This window comes from Pteropus alecto, unplaced genomic scaffold (genome assembly GCF_000325575.1).
Source record: "Pteropus alecto unplaced genomic scaffold, ASM32557v1 scaffold67, whole genome shotgun sequence".
In the NCBI taxonomy this organism is placed as follows: Eukaryota; Metazoa; Chordata; class Mammalia; order Chiroptera; family Pteropodidae; genus Pteropus; species Pteropus alecto.
Window position 1 is genome coordinate 3370986 of NW_006441061.1, and position 17162 is coordinate 3388147.

The 17162-nt window shown below is 58.8% G+C and overlaps 1 protein-coding gene across 1 annotated transcript in view; it reads left to right on the plus strand.

Annotated features, from left to right (window-relative positions):
- RALGPS1 (Ral GEF with PH domain and SH3 binding motif 1) overlaps positions 1–16868 on the plus strand; it is a 229692-nt gene extending 212824 nt beyond the window's left edge. Inside the window, exons 14-19 of the mRNA XM_025051195.1 lie at positions 889–940; positions 10951–11034; positions 12435–12540; positions 14411–14503; positions 14678–14783; positions 16534–16868. Coding sequence (XP_024906963.1) covers positions 889–940; positions 10951–11034; positions 12435–12540; positions 14411–14503; positions 14678–14783; positions 16534–16757 — 665 coding nt within the window. The 3' untranslated portion in view covers positions 16758–16868. The remainder of the gene's footprint in view (positions 1–888; positions 941–10950; positions 11035–12434; positions 12541–14410; positions 14504–14677; positions 14784–16533) is intronic.
- The last annotated feature ends 294 nt before the right edge of the window (positions 16869–17162 follow it).

Below are 17162 nucleotides of genomic sequence, written 5' to 3' on the forward strand. Positions count from 1 at the left end.
TGCCCGCCATCCCGGTGGGAGGTCGATGGCCAGGAGGTCGCACCCTTGGCTCCTGTGTCTGGGATACTCGGATTTTTCTGTTTGGAGCGGAAAGTTCCGAGGAGGAGGTTGCGTGTGCCTGCACCCTGTCTGGGGCTGAACTGGTCCTCTCTTTCCTGTGACTCCCAAGGGGCCGAGACCTCCTCCTGCCCCCTTGCCTGCTGCCCAGCCTTGGTGCCAGCAGGCAGCCCAGGCGACGCGCACCAAACCGTGGCACCTCCAGGGCCACTTGGCAGTGTCAGGTGACAGGAGAAAATCTCTCTGCTGCCCTGGTGGCTAGAGGCAGGGCTCGGAGAGCTCCTGAGGACAGGGTGTCTGAGTCAGCCGCAGAGAGGCAAGTGGGGGAGGGAGTGTCGAGCCCCTCTCTGTGTGTACACGGCCAGGGATCGAGAGGAGACGTCCCTCGAGGCTTCTGCCTAGTGCTCGGCAGCTGCTCTGTGACCAGGGACCAGCCCTGACCCCTGGGGGCGGACGTGCTCACTGGGCCTCCGTCCTCACCAGGTGAGGCCTGTCCTGGCCCTAGTTTTCTGGGGGCCAGAAGGAAGGCGGTGGTGAAGCTGCCAGGCCCACATGGGCCTGAGGCCCAGACCCCAGCAAGCAGCTTCAGGCTTCCGGAGGGGCTGCGGGAAGGGAGGGAGGACCCCCCGGGAACAGTGGGGCGGATGAATGGTTCTTCCGACCCTCCCAGGGCAGAGAGGCAGAAGCAGAAGCAGCAGGAAGCCCAGTCGCACCGACGCCCGTGGGGTCAGGAAGCTGTTCCTCAGCCCTTCTGTGGCACCCGGTGAGCCGGGAGGACAGGCCCCTCCGGGGTGAGGCTGCCCTGCTCACTGATCTGTGTTCCTTTTCCAGGCAGTAGTGAGAGCTCAGAGTTTAGTGAAGAGATGTCTTCAGGGCTGGAAAGGTGAGTGTGGCTGCAGCTCGGCCTCCCTCCCTCCCAGGGGAGGCGCTCAGGGCCCCAGGGAGCCGGAGACAGTTCCAGGCGGGGACCAGCCCCCTGGCCTCACCTGGTGGGGCTGCTCTGCGGCTCCTCAGGAAGCTCGGCCCAGGGCCAGGACCGGCTGGGGGGGCCGGGGTGGGGTCCCAGCCCCATGCTCTGAACAGCACCCTCATCGGCCGGTCCAGAGGTAGCCCAGGAGCCCGAGGCCAGCGCCTCCTCCTCCACGGAGCTGCCGAGGAGGACTGGGAGCAGATTTGGTTTGGACTGTGTGTGCTGGAAACCAGAGCCCGAGAACGAGCCTCGTCAGCAGACGGGCCCGGGGCTCCGCCTGGTGGGGTCTGAGGGTGTTGCAGCCACATGGCCCCAGGCCTTGGGCTGACACCTGGCCTACTAGGCGCTAGTGACAGCGAAGTGAACCCTCAGCCCAGGATCTGGCTCCCTGCAGGGAGCCAGTGCGTCCAGGGCTTTCTGCTCAGGAATGCACCTCAGCCCTTGCTCCGCAGATGGGTGCTCTCTCTGCACCAGGCGCCCCTGGGAAGACGGGACTCTGCACATGGGGGCTCCCATAGCCATGGCGCCGCCAGAGGTGGGGGGCAGCACGGTGACTGAGAAATCAGAACGTGGCGAGGGGCAGGTTTGCATTGTCCTTCAGGGCGGCCCCTCCACGAGCGCATGGGGGCCTATGTGCACAGACACGCACACTCACATGGACGCACATTCTACACGCTCACGTACATGCACACACATGGACACACATTCTACACGCTCACACGTACACACACACTCACATGGACACATTCTACACGCTCACGTACACACACACACACGCACACACACTCCACACCCTCACACACACCTACACGCTCACACGTACACACACATGGACACACATTCTACACGCTCACATACACACTCACAATGACACACATTCTACACGCTCACACGTATACACACTCACATTGACACACATTCTACATGCTCACATGTGCACAGACACATGCACACATTCTACACACGCATGCACACGCACACTCACATGGACACATTCTACACGCACTCACGTACACACACACATGGACACATTCTACACACACACGTACACACACTCACATGCACACATTCTGCACACTCACATGGACACATTACACGCTCACGTGTATACACACTCACATGGACACATTCTACACACACATACACTCACATGGACACATTCTACATGCTCACACGTACACACACACTCACATGGACACATTCTACATGCTCACACGTGCACAGACACATGCACACATTCTACACACTCACACGTATACACACTCACATTGACACACATTCTACATGCTCACACGTGCACAGACACATGCACACATTCTACACACGCATGCACACGCACACTCACATGGACACATTCTACACGCTCACGCGTACACATACACATGGACACATTCTACACACACGCGTACACACACTCACATGCACACATTCTACACGCTCACATGTACACGTGCACACTCACATGGACACGTTCTACACGCTCACATGTATACACACTCACATGGACACATTCTACACGCTCACATGTACACACAGTCACATGCACACATTCTACACACACATACACACTCACATGGACACATTCTACATGCTCACACGTACACACGCACTCACATGGACACATTCTACACCCTCAAACATACATACATGCACACTCACATGCACACATTCTACACACACACACACATGGACACACACATTCTGCATGCTCATACACATGCACATGCACACACATGGACACATTTTACATGTTCACACATACGTGCGTACATGGACACATACATGCACACACATACACATGTGCACACACATGGACACGTTCTACATGTTCACACATACACACGTACACCCACATGGACACATTCCACATGCTCACACATACACACAGGGACACATTCATGTCAGCGCACACACACATCCTCTCACACGTGGATGTGCATACACATGTGCACACGACTATCACACATATACATACTCACGCATACATTTGTGTGCACACACACACACGCTCCTCCTCTGGTGCCAAAGCCTCCTGTCTCCTCAGTCCCCATAATTATAAAGTAGCCAGACAGGAGGCGAATCCCGCCCAGCAAATTCTCACAGGGTAGAGGGACGTAACATGGTGACAAGTGATCTTCGATGAGCGTTCCCTCTGTGCCAGCCACTGTCTGGGTCTCACTGAATCCTCAAGCACTCCAAAATGTGACTATTCGTTGTGTCCATCTTACGCATGTGAACGGCAAGGCTCAGAGAGGTGATGTGACCCCTCCAGCTTCACACACCTCCGCTGGGGCAGAGGTGACCCAGATGCACGTCTGGCTGGCCACCAAGCCCACCCCTCCACTGCCGTGCTGCGGGCCTCGCCCACAGGGCTGCTGTGACAGCTCCAGGCACTGGCCCCACGTCCGTCAGTCAGCCTGTCTGTCCTTGTGAAACCCTAGTTGGAGGGCAGGAAATGGGGAGCGACAAAGCCACGGACCCTCAAGGCCCTTCCCTCTGTCCCCACTCTAGGACTCCTGGAGGGGCGTTTGCTCTGTTCTCACATGGGGAGCTCATGCAGGCGGGCCCCACGGCCCTCGCTCTGGGGCCACCCCAGCGCTGGGACGAAAACCAGGCAGGCACCAGGGGCAGGCTTCAAGTCTGATGAGCCCAAGTTGGACTTTTGTCAGTGCCGGTCAGGGGACTCCTGGGAGACCCTGAGGAAGGGGCTTGTAGGCAAGCCAGCCACTCTCCTGGCCATGGGCCAACGAGGGACGTTGAGTGGGAAACACGGGCACAGTGCCATGACCCTGAGTATCATTCAGACCTGGACCTATTCACTGGTTCCTGCCTTCCATTCTTCCTTGCTTCCTTCTTTCTTTCCTTCCTTCATTTATTCACTCATCCATTCCCCCATTCATTTATCCAGTAGGCATTGATTCAGCTACTGCTCCGTGCCAGACACCATGCGAGTCACTGAGAGTAGCAGATACGGTCCCTGCTAAGCGCCCACAGCTGAGATTAGAGCTGCCAGGACGGAGACCGTGAGGGCACAGCCGGCCAGAGCGACACCGCTGCACTCAGTTCGGTGGGGCCTCTGGGATAGACGCGGCCTTTCTCCTCTCTCTCTTTCGCTGAGAAGCAGCATTGGGTTCACTGTCCACCCGAACGCCCATGGTCGGTGCTTTTACTGGTGGCATCTCCTGAGGGTGCTGCTCTCACAGCTGGCTCACCCAGGCAGATGCCCAGCCCTGCCGCCAGCAGGCTTCGGGACCGTCCCGCAGGGCGAATGTCCTGCTTCTCTTCTTCTCAGGACCTCGCGTCTGGTCCAGCCCCTCCTTGCTGAGGGGAGCAGGAGACAACCTGCTTTGGAAGGCGCCAGTGGGGCTCAGATGTCCCCTCCGGTCCCTTCTGAGGCCCAGGGCAGTCCTGACCATCCAGATGCCAACCGCCTTTTGTCTTTCAGCCCCAGTGGCCCAGCCTCTGGCCTCCGTGTCCATCCTGCATGAGCCTCTCTTCCCGTCCACCAGAAAGAATCCCCTCCCCCCAAGCCCGTGAGCATTCTAGACTTCCCCAGCGGGGAGGGTTTACCGCACACACTCGGAAATCTTCGTTGTGTGTTCTTTCCTCTCAGTCTGGTGACTACCATTTGCGTTGCCACCTGGGCACCCTTCACTCACCCAGTGCTCAGCCCCACTGGGTCCCCCCTGCACCTCGGGCCTCCCCGGGCCACACTGCCCCTGCTCCACAAAGGGGAGCAGACTCCCTCTTTCCCAGAAGCCCAGGTGTCGCCCTACCTGGGCCTGGAGACCAGTGTCAGCCCCGAAAGAGCCCCCCAAGCACTTTAGCAAAGCAAGGGCCCCTCTCGGAGACCCCGCCAGCCATTCCCAGCAGATAGGTAGGGACGCAGCTCTCTCTGCATCTCACACCTGCAGGGGGGACAGTGGCCTCGGAACCAGAGCCAGGGAGCAGGAGAGGGCTGGGCCCCACCCAGGGGGATGAGGTGTGAGAGAGGAAGAAGCCCTGGCTTCTCTGGCCCCCCAGGCTGGGCTAGGGCTGAAGCTGGAGGAGGACAGCCTGCAACTGACTGGCCCACCAGCCCCCCGGCCCAAGCCAGGAAGGGAGGTGGAGCCAGATGCCAACACGAAGGGCAGGGATGCCCCAGGCAGTGACCCCCACCACGGGCATACACCCCTGCGCTGGCCTGAAGGCACATCTAATCGCCCTTTATGCCACTGTGAACAGGCTGGCGGGAGCGTCCCGTTATCTGGCCAAGGCTGGATCATCTGAGGCCATCAGGCAAATTTGCCTCCCCTGAGTTTACACACATGGATGTGTCAGCCTGGTGGCCCATAGGTGGTCCTGAGCAACCAGAGCTCAGGCCGTGTCCACTACTTCCTTGAAGAGGCTAGCATTAAAGGATGCCCATGTGGGAGCCCACAGAGTCCCTGGGACCATGTGCTGCTCCCTGTGGGAGTGGGCCAGGCTGGGGTGGGGGGCCACAGCCACTGACCGTGCTTGCTGAGACCGTGGAGTGAAGGTTCAGGGAACAAAGGGGGCTTTCTGCTGCTGCTCTCCTCCTGTCCCCTCATCCTGTCCCCAGCTCAGCCTCAGCAAAGTCATAGGGCCTGTGGGCTGGGGACAAGTAGCCGAACTCAGGGAGACGTTGTCCTTTCTCAGCCCCCAGGCCACCCTAAAGACCCTCCCCATCTTCAGGGCCCAGAATAAGGACAAAGCAGTGCCCTAGGTCAGGGCCCTCAAGAGCCAGAGGCTGGAGTCACTGGCTTTGGCAGGGGGCGGGGGGTGGGGGACCCCTTCTCTCCTCATGTCCCCAACCTGCAGTTTTTTTTTGTCTAGATGTCCCGGGAGTGGGGACAAAGGCAGAAGGAGAGCCCTGAGTCACACACTACTTTCCCAGGGAGGAGAGGGAGATGGCCCTGGAAAGGCATTGTCCACACGGACTTAATAACTGGACAGTAGGGACCATGGACATTGCACAGGGTTGGCCTCTAGCAGACCTCAGTCTGCTCAGAAATTCAAGGGGGAAGGGAATATCTCAGGCCCACTAGTAAAAGGTGACAGGTGCTGCTTTATGTCTGATTTGGCACTAAACATGAGACCAAGAATATCAGCCTAAGAGTTAAAAATTTTAAATTAGGTTTTCTAAAAGAGGAGCAAAGTGGATACTAGAGATGAATGTATATGCAGGCGTGAAAATACATACTGTCATTCATCTCGGTTATCTCTGAGTCATAGGGTTATTGAGTGAGTTTCTTTATTTTTTGTCTGTATTCTCCAAATTTTCCACAAGGGGTAAAAGGTTTCAGTTACACCCAGAAAAAAAAAAAAAAAAAAAACCATTTAACTTTTTTAAAAGAAGACATAATCGGAAATGCTTACCGATCAGTTTTTAAGAGGTGAAATATGCAAATACGTCACAACGTCCATTACAAAACTCTCCGCCACCCCCTTCTCCAGTCTGGCAGGGCCCGTCTGTGTGGAGGGACGTGAGCAAGGACGCGCCGGGCCGGAATACAGGTGGTGGAAAGACGGGGGTGCTGAGGGGCCCTGGGAGGAAGCCCCTCTGCTGGGACAGGGAGAGGGAGGGCGAGGTGACACCCCTCCCTGGAGGGACAGGATGCAGCAGGAGCCAATCACAGCTCGCAGTCGAGTTGGGAGTGAGGTTAGATGGACGATGCCGGGTCCGCAGAGGTCATGAAGAAGGCGCGCAGCCTGCGACGGGAGCGTCTAACAGAGGGACCAAGTCAGTCTGCGGGATCGGGCGGCTCCTGGGAGAGGTGAAGCCCAAGGACATTTAGTGAAGAGGGCCGCCGTGGGCCCTCGAGGGGGTCCTGGCCCTGAGGAGACTAGGAGGCCTGAGTCATGTGCCAGGACAGGAGGGGGGCCCAGGAATGCTCGGTGTCTCTAAGAGTGACCGCAGGAGAGGAGGGCTCCGCAGTGCGTCCTGGTCCCTGAGTTCTTAGTGTGCCTCTGCAGTGAAGGATCGCGGTCTGGCTTCCGGGCCCTGCCAGTAGTGCTGGGAGAGGCCTGCAGTCGGAACTGCCTCCTGTCTCAGTGACCTTGGCCATGTCTCTCCACCTCTCTGAGCCTCAGGTCTCTCAGCGCTACAGGGAGGATGCTCGCAGGAAATACTCAGCCCATAAATGGAGTTTCTTCCTTTGGGGAACTTCGGGATTTTTGTGAGTTTCATTTAGTGGGTACCTCTTGCCAGCAAGCACGTGATCCAGGGTCTCAGGCAGGGTGGAGACAAGACTACTGAGGTCTAGGGGTGATTATTACCCAAGACTTCTCCCTGCCTCCTAGCCTCCGAGACCAAGAACAGGAACTTGAGTTAAAATACAAAGATTAACCCCCGAGGCATCTCCCAGCTAATGTTTACCCAGAAAACTGCCGAGGGGAAGATGCCGTCCAGAGCTGCCCTGGCCAGTCTGACTTCTCACGGTGCTGCTGGCCGTGAAGGACGCTGGCTGCCTCCACCTCCGCAGTACCCCTAGTGTTGTGACCTTGGGCAAGTTACTCGGCCTCTCCAAGCCTCACGAGGTGGGGATAAGACTACCCCACAGTGTTGTCTGATTAAACATGATAGCGAATGAATCCTGCTTAGCGCATGCCCTGGTGCCCATCATCACCCCATCGTCACCATCATCCCATAATCCTGTCGCAGCCATCATCACCATCTGGCACAGCCTTTGGGACTGAGGTTCTTCTGTTTGGTCGTCAGCCTCCATCTCCCCCAGACCAGACTTCCCATGAGGCGGGTTGCCTACTGCAGCCTTCCCCGCTGCCACCCCCAAGATCCATGCTTGGGAGGGAACAGTAAAAAAACGGGGTGCAGTCTGTTCAGCCACATGTTCCCACATGATGCCGGGAAGGGCGCCTGTGGTTCTGGAGTGGAAGCTCCACCTCAGTCCGTCAGGGAAATCCCATGATTTCTAGAGTTCATCAGATACCACTGCCGATTGGGTTTTCTGGCCCTGAACGTTCAAACAACAGATCTTCTCAGATCAGGGAAGGAATCGTCGTCTGGCTCCCGTGGCTGAAGATCCTGGCTCCTGTGTGCTGACGCCAGCCTGCCTGGGCCCAGCCAGAGCCCCCCGCCCCCCATCCTTCTCCAGGCCTGCAAGGTTCAACATGGGAGGGAAAGTCGGCCACCACAGCCCTGACTCTATGCTCCAAAAAGCTGGCCTCGGGGAGGAGTCATCATTACTTTAAGGACAGGGTTATGCCCCCAGGCTCCAGGGGACTGGGATGGGGGACATGGATCGACTCCTCCACCTGGAGCAGCTTGACCATGTGGGCCTTCCATTCACACGGGAAAGCCAGCCTGCCTTTGTGAGCATCTGCATCTCCATCCTTAATGACACGCAAGTGAAGCGGGACAAGTGGCTTCACCTCCTTGAACCTCAGTTTCCTCTCCTAAGACAGGGTGAGAACAGCCCCGCCTCACAGAGTCGGGGGGAGCAGTGTGTGAAAGCACTTGGCTGTCTCATGGTAGGCCGTCGGCAAACAGCAGCTGCTCTGAAGTGCCAGGCAGCCGAAACCATCGGGAGAGCACCCTGGCGGCAAAGCCCAGGGACCAGGGACCCAGGAGGCGGTCCGGCCCCAGGAGATCCAGGGCCGAAGGACTGTGTGGCCTCCAGCCTCACAGACACCGATGAAGGCCGTGCAGCGTGCTGCGGCAGAAATGGGCAGGGAGCAGCGTCCGCACGGTGCTGGCTCCGGACCTGGGTCCAGTCCCTGTGGCAGCCTCTGCCACACATGACACCCCGAACGGTGTGGGAGGAGCTTGGGCTGCAGAGTCACACAGACCTGGGTTCCAGTGCTGGCTGACTAGGCTCACTCCTTGGTCAATTGTCCTCACATCACTGAGCCTCAGTTTCCCCATTCCGAGGAGGATGTTGGTGCTTGAACACAGCTCCCGTGAGAGGAGGCATGTGCAGCCTGGCACATCGGAGCTCTCGCTAAGCAGTGACCCCTCCGTGAGCCGCCCCAGTGACCCCGGCGTCCCCGCACTCCCCCACTGGCCCAGTGCACTTGGGAGCACACCACTCCTTCTGGAAGGACTCCAGGGAAGGCTGCTGGGAAGCCTACACTGGATGGAAGATGCTGACCTAAAGCCCTCCAGCAACAAATGTCAGTCCTGCCGTGGACTCTCAAAAAAGGGGAGAGAGCGATGGAGAGAAGGTGGCCGCACCTTCTCTGGAAGTTGCAGACAGTCCACTGCGGTCACACATTTTCCTGGGGAACCTGGGAAAGAAGATGCAGTAGAAGAAAGGTGGACAGAAGGGGTCGGATGGTCCGGCTCTGGGAAGGGAGGCGCCACATCCAACTCCACACAGGAGGGAGCTCGGAGCCGGAATCGGAGCAGAGGAGGAGACGCCCCCACCGCGGGGCACAAGGGATGTCACCGTGGAAACGTCCAGTGTCAGCGCTGTCCCGTCAGGGCGTGGCTGGGGGAAAAGCAGGCCTCAGAGCAGCCTGCGTAAGCACAGGGTTGTGACGTGTTGTGACACGTTACGGTGTCACATCCAGTTGCGAGGTGCATGACAGGTCTTGCCAGTCACCGTGAAGTTCCTGAAGCTTTTCAGACATTAGAGCAGATCCATCATTACCTGTAGAGAGTCTCATTGGCTCACTGCATCACAAGCCTTTGTGAATGGTAGACAGGGAGGACGCAATGCAGCCCGTGGGTCGGGCGTCGAGCGTGCCAGGGCCTCGTGTGTGCTGCAGCTCAAGCTGGGGCTGGGGCTGGGCTGCGGTCAGCCTGTGACCATCATCTGTCAGTGGCCCCAGCAGGGGAAAGGGCTGACATCCATTACATTCGAGAACTTGGGGGGCCAAGCACACGCTGCACCACCTGACAAGGAGCAGCTGATGGGCTGGATGGGCGGGGTCCCGGAGCAGCCGACCTAGATGACCATCAGGCTCCCACTAGCCCTGAACTTGGGCCCCTGGACAGTGGACCCAAGATGAGCATCGAGGACAGTTCCGTCCTGAGTGGAGGATGGAGGGGCAGGGAGCAACGCAGCCCCCTCGCGAGGACCCTGAGCTCAGCTATGGTGTAGTGCACTGACCGCAATGAGCGAGGACGTCCCCACGCCAGCCACGGGTGTCCAGGGCCATAGGGCAATATGCAGCCACCCAGGACTGGCAGCGGGGAGCAGAGGGAGTGTTTGAACAGGAAGTCTGGATGTGTAAGTCGGGTTATGTCGCCGTTTGGCCAATGCACAAGCAAAGCGGCAGCCCAGGGATGGACCGCGCTGCAGGGCTGGGAAGAAGGTTGAGGACCAAGTGGACACAGGAGGTCTCTCTAGGAGAGAGAAGGGTCACGAGAGGAGAAAGAAGGAAGCCTCTCTGCAGGTCGGTTGAGCTCCCTGCTGACCCCAGAAACAGCGTTTTCTGCCGGGAAGGTTCACTGTTGGTGGCTTCAGGTGAGACAGGAGCCAGCTGGGCCGCCCGCGGAGAGGCCCCAGAGCACGAACTCTCGGACAGAGCAGGTCACGGAGCCGGTCTGCGGGGGACCGGCCAAGAGGACCTAGAGGAGGGGAGTTCGGGGGTGCCCCGGCTCACGGCTGCGTCCGCCGCGCTTCGACTGGGCTTGCTGGGTTTACCGTGGGCTGTTCTGGTTCCGCGGCCTTTCCTGTTAAACCTGGGGCAAGTGGGCGTGCCACCTTGACCCTGGAAGAAGGGTGGACATTTAAGTTTTATAAGTTAAGGAAATAATGAGCCAGGGACCTGGGGACTTGCCTGGATGGAGGCTCTGGGGGTGTTCGTTCCCTGACCTGGCAGCTCAGGAGGCTGGAGGTTGGCACTTCCTGAGCTAACGGCCACCGTGTCGGGGATCCTCGCGTCCCCTTCAGAGTATCTGGCCTTTCCATTCTGTTCTTAAAACTCAGCCTTTTTTTTTTTTCTTCCCTCTGAAGCAGGGGACGTCTCTACGCCACTCTGGGGCCCAACTGGCGGGTTCCAGTTCGGAATTCTCCGAGAGCCCGGAGCTGCGTCTACAGGTAGCTTTTACGCACGTGCTGGTTTATTTGGCAAATAGCTATAGGGTGCTCGTTGGAGGCCAAACACTGTGCCAGATCCAGGCTGTGAATGAGATGGACACAGCCCCCTGCCGCAGCCCGCGAGGCCACTGCTACAGCAGAGGCAGAAGCGGAACCGAAAGTCGCAGGCGCCCAAGGTCTTGGGTGGGGGCAGGGTGCCCTGGGAGGGGTGAGCAAAGGAGGCCTCCCTGGAGAAAAGACTAGAAGAGCGATAGGAATTAACCAAATGAAGGGAGGGGAGGCGGAGGGACAGAGTGGCCCCAGCCAAAGGGACAGCCCCTGGGACCAAGACAGGAAGGGCAGGGTGGCTGAGTGCGGGGCCGCTAGTGCTGTGGTCGGTGTGGGATGAGGCCTGAGAGGAGGGTGAGGAGGCTGGCCTCAGAGGCAGTGAAGGGGTGGGATGTGACAGGGACGGGAGAGGACGGGGTGGCATGACCCCAGCATCCTGGCTGTGGGGTGGGGAGCACACGGGAAGAAGGCAGACGTGGACGGTGTGAGGCCACGGTCGCACATGGGCGGTCAATCGAAGGAAGATCGGGTTCTGCCCCATGGTGGGAGGGGTGGTGGCTGAGGTGGACAGTCCGGCGTATTTAGGACACGGGATCGAGGCATCCTTGGGACTGACTGGGTTGCAGGGGCAGAGGGGGAAGAGAAGAAAAGCCCTAGTTTCTGCCCCGAGCAACCGGGTGGATGGTGGTGCCGTTCACGGGAACAAGGAAGGAATAGGTGGCTGTCCCTGGGCAGAAGCTCCTGCGTGTGGGGCCGGAGCTCAGGAGAGAGGTCTGGGGGAAGGAGGGGGTAGGGGGACACCGCCTATGAACATCTTCACCTATGGGTGGCGCCTGAATCCCCACGGCAGAGGGTGAGAGAGGAGCCCTGAGGAACAGGTACAGGGCATGGCCGTGTGTGGGCCACCTGTCGCCTGCCCGCCCCCTCCCACTTCCTCCATTCCCCTCCAAGGTCCCTGCCAGCACAGGAAAGAGGGGCTGCCCAGACCTCAGGTTCCCCAAGTGGAAAGCAAGCCCACAGGTGCTAGCCCAGGCAGCAGCCGGGCAGAAGCCACCGCAGAGTCAGGGTAGGGTGGGGGTGCTGCCAGGGGCCTAGGTCACAGGATGCTTGGTCACCAAGCTGCGGCTTCGCAACACTTAGAAAGGTGAGGGAGGCGACAGTTCTCAGCTTTGGGTGAGCCCAGGGCCACCGTCCTTCATGCTCTGCAGCCTCGGGGCCCTCCCCATCCCGGCCTTCCCCAGCAGCCTGTGGCAGCATTATGGACTCCGCAGTGGGGGACCCATGGGCCCCAGTCAGTGGGAGGGAGCCTGACCTCAGCTCCTCCAGGTGTCTGACCGGTGCTGTCCCCTCAGCCCCACCGGCCCGTGCATCTGTGCGCTGGGCGGCTCGGCGGCCGTGCCCACCATGGAGGGGCCTCTGCGGAGGAAAACTCTGCTCAAGGAAGGACGGAAGCCGGCGGTAAGTGCAGGCCCGTCTCCTCCGGGGGCAGAGGGGCGTCGGGCACGTCTCCTCCGGGGGCAGAGGGGCGTCGGGAGGGGCCTGGCCTCCGGCCACCAGCCACGGTTCTGGCCCTGTCTGTGCCACTGAGTGGGCAAGGAACTCGGTTTCCACATCTGTAAACTGGGGTGGAATGTGCCTGTGTCCTAGCGGACTTGACAAGGGTGTCACAGCACGCACAGTGAGCGTGCAGTAAACACGAGCCGGGCAAGCGCCCTGAGGGCAGTGGAAGCCTGAGACCCGGGAGTCCGGTGGGTACTGCCCCTGAGAAAGTCCCCTCGGCCCGGGACAGTCACGGATACAGTGCCCCTCTCCGCCTGGCCTCACAGAACAGCCACAGCAGGACGGTCATGGAGTCAGGAGGCCTTTCACGCTCCACCACCATTCCCAGGTCCCCGTGCTGGACCCGGAAGCCATTGGCTCCACGACCCTCACCCATGGCAGGGCCTCAGCTCCTTGCAAAGGCCTCTCTTCCACAGAACGTCCGTAGCAGCCGCCTCCAAACCCACCTGTGAGCTGCGTCTCTGGGCAGCATCTGCTGGCATCTGTTCTGCCCTTCCTCTCCTGCTCTGGCCCCTGCTTGCCCCTGTCCCCTGCTCACGGAGCCACCTGGAGATGCCCTGTCCTACCAGTGCCCACCATGAAGATGCCAGGGCCCTAGTCCAGGTGCTGCCTCCAGACAACCCCGTCTGCAGGTGCCGGTGGCTCATGGGTGAGGAGCAGTCTTCACCCCAACCCTCAGGCCACACTCTGTCCTTGGACCCAGAGTGTCACAAACATACAAGGGTGACATGGGGCCTTATGTCTAGCCTGTTGCACAGACCCGCCTGCCTCTCTCCCATGCCCAGAGTCTGGGCCCCAGCCTTCTGAGACCGGGGCAAGAGCAGTGTTTTCCCGAACGCCCGTCAGCCCAGCAGTGACTGATGAAATCAGTTCTGTGGGTCACAGCCCATATTTTGGAGTAGAACAGAACAAAAAAAATGATGGCGTGCCTGACACTAAGTGCAGGCGAGCGTTATTCACAAAGCCTCCTTCAGTTCGACCCGCATCCGCATGTGTGTTGTACACACCTGTGGAGGTCATCGACCAGATCTGAAGGCCACTGCTTCCACATTCGTGGTGACGCAGCTCCACCCGGTGTGGGGAGGGGGCCTTGCAGGCTGTGACACAGAGCAGTCTGCTCTTGTAAGCTCAGCCCTCCAAGACCAAGAGGGGTATCGGCTTGGCCTGTGTAGAACCAGAAGGTCCCTGAAGTGATTGCCCCCGGACGGAGGAGCAGCGCCCCCAAACGGGGAATTCCAGCCTTCACCCCTAGAGAAACTGAACCCGGGCCTGCCGCTGGGCCCTGCCAGGTTTTTCCACGTCTAGCCATGAATTCTTCAAATGCGATGCCGTTCAGTCTCCGCCAGAGCACCCCATCGCAGGCGTGCTGCTTCGAGGCTCCGGTGTGCCATGTCCCTGTTTTAAAAATGTTTTTCCCCAGGACATCCCTGGGTCCAGGTCACCTGGACACATAGAAATCACGCCTCGGCACTGCCCTAGACGAGGCGAAGAAGGAAGGCTCTCTGAGTCAAGCGGAGGAGACGGGGAGTGGGGCTCGGGGCCGATGAGCTCAGAGGCACTGATGGCGACAGCCGCTCTCCTCTAGATCCTGGGTGGAGGTGGCAGTGAGCAGGGTGGGAGCCGGGGGAGAAACGAGGCCTTTGCCGGCATCGATTCGGGGAAGGGGCCGCCCTTCCGCCCACATGGCTGGTCCGTGACGAGGCAGCCAGGGGACCCCGCGCCCCCACCACACACAGCATTGTTACTCTGCCTCTCCTTTCTGGTGTAGCTGTCCTCGTGGACCAGGTACTGGGTCATACTCTCAGGATCCACCCTCCTGTACTACGGAGCCAAGTCCTTGCGGGGAACGGACAGAAAACACGTAAGTCGCACGAAAGGACCCCCCGTGCTGGGCCCTAATCTCTCGTGAACCGCGGGGCCCGGGCAGAGGCGGTGGAGGTGGTAGGTGGGGTGGGAAGGAGCCTCATGTGGCCCAGGTCGGCTCTCCTCGGGGAGTGGAAGCTGTGAGCCTCCCGGCTGCGCTCTCGTCCTCCAGTATAAATCCACACCTGGCAAAAAGGTCTCCGTCGTGGGCTGGATGGTGCAGCTGCCTGACGACCCCGAGCACCCGGATATCTTCCAGCTGAATAACCCCGACAAAGGTAGGCGCGGGCCCGGAGCTGGGTGCCTGCAGCTCCTGTCTGCCTCGTTTCACCTTCTGCTAGATGCACACTTCGAAACAGCAGGAACCTTTGTGGTTGCTGCTTTCTCTCTGCTTTAGATTCTGACGTTCACGGGGTCCCCTCGCTAGTCCACAGAAGCTGCTCACACCGTGATCCGTGTGTCCTCTGAGCAGTGTGCGTGGCATGTGCTCACAGGAACCGTTTTTGTGGCCTCACCCGTGGCTCCCAGACCCCGTTACCCCCGGAGCTGTAACCTCAGCGTTTTGTAATAAATAACATAATGCCACGTGGCCGGAAGGGTCTTGGGTCTCGGGAGATTTCAGGGATGCCCCTGACATTTCCTGTGCCACGAGACTCTGGCAGTGTCCTGGTCCAAGGTCAAATCAGAGAAGAGCCCTTTTACTAAGTGCCAGCTCTGACTTGCCCAGTCAGCTCCCAGATCTTCCTGGTTCTTGCCCCATGACCATGCTGGGAAGATGGAGAAGTTCTAGGCACCATCCTGTCTGAGAGCCCTGGCTGCACTGACACTCAGAACAGGCCCTGCTGGTCTCAGTAGCCCGAGTCATGTGACAAAACCCCCAACTGCCCGGGTCTGGCGTTCTAGCCAGGCAGACTCCCTGGAGCGTCTTCCCACCTTCACAGGAATGTTCTAGTGCAGCGTCCGTGTACGTAACGATCACCTGGGGATCTTGTCGAAATTCAGATTCAGATTCAGTGGATCCGGGAGGGACACCAAGATTCTGCGCTTCTAACAAGCAGAACAGACGACGCCTCTGGTCTAGAGACCTCCCCTGGGGGGTCAGAGCTCTAAGGTTTCTAGCTGAGAAGTCAAGAACAGGCGCCTCAAGGAGCCCAGGGAAGGGGGAGGAGAGGGACCGAGGCGCCGTTTCTGAGCGATCAGACCCACGTGCAGCTGCCCTCGGCCCGGCTACCACCGGGGTTGCTTCCTCAAGGCTCTGAGCCCAGATTAGAAGCAATTTCTTTAGCAAATAAAGGCTGTGCCCACACAAGCTTGACTTAAGGGCCTTATGGCCGTGGGGACCGCAGGCCACTCTCGAGCCTTCGCCCAGAGGAAAGCGTGGCCACCGATAGCGGGAAATGTGGCACCGGGTGGCCAGGGTCCCCGGGAAGAACACAAGGAGTCTGGGAAGTCGGGTGGGGAAAAATTACGTCTTTGTTTTTCGTGACCTCTAACGCTTTAATGACGAGTATTAAACCAGAATGTTCATATTCCCTGTGACTTTATCTCCGAGAGAAGCCGCAGATGTTTTCACGTCACATGTTGGTGCAGACATCTCAGAGTGCCATTTCTGCTCATCTCTCTGAAATGACATCAGACCTGCTCCTGGGTCCTGTGCATTAATAAGGAAGCACAGATCTATCTCCATCACCCGTTTGCGTTTTAGTAGTTCGATAACTCTATTTCGGTATTGATTTTCTTTGTTTTATTTTATGCATTGGAAAACATTATTCTGAGAAGAGTCCACAAGCTTCACCAGCGCCAAAGGCACTGTGGGCCGAAAAATGGTTAAGAGCCTTGGTCTAATTGAGCGCCGGGAGCACGGGTTGGGGGAGGGAGGCTCCCTCTCTGCAAGTCCCATGCTTGCCTTGGGCTGCTCTTGACCTTCCTTAGTTTGGTTCCCATGTTCGTGTTTATCCGCCTGCCACAATCACAGGCAGACCCTCCCCTGTGACCCTCTTCTTAACCAATGGCTTCTCTACCCGTCAGGCAATGTTTACAAGTTCCAGACTGGTTCTCGGTTTCATGCAATACTGTGGCACAAGCATTTGGACGATGCGTGTAAAAGCAACAGGCCTCAGGTAAAGTCCCCAGAATCTTGCTTGTCACCTGAAATAAATACCCTCTCCCACCCTTGCTTGGGACTAAGGGTCCTTCCCTCAGAGCCTAAGCTGAGCTCCCAGGCTCCCTCTTTGGTCAGCCTTTTCCCATGAGACTGGGCGCCCCCTGCTCAGCTGAGAACAAAGCCCCCGTCCCTGTGTCTTGCCCACTGATGGAAAGCCACGGAAATATCCATCGGGGACAGTGAGGTGGCAGGTGCAGTATCACCCCAAGGTTCAGGCCGCAGAATCTATTTAGATCATTCCCCCCAAAGTTAATTCATGGGAATACCCCAAACTTATCCATGGGTCCCCTGCCACCCCCCCACTCCCCACGCTGACGAGTGGGGCTCTGGTCTGCTGGGCCGGCGGTGGTTCCCTCCCCACCACGCCCATCCACGCCCACCCATGCCCCGCCCCCAGGGCCAGGCATCACCTGAAATGCTTCACAGGCAGGACGGGGCCCACACCCTCCCACCGCCCCTGCGAGGCCGGTTCCCTCACTGTCTCCATTTAGCA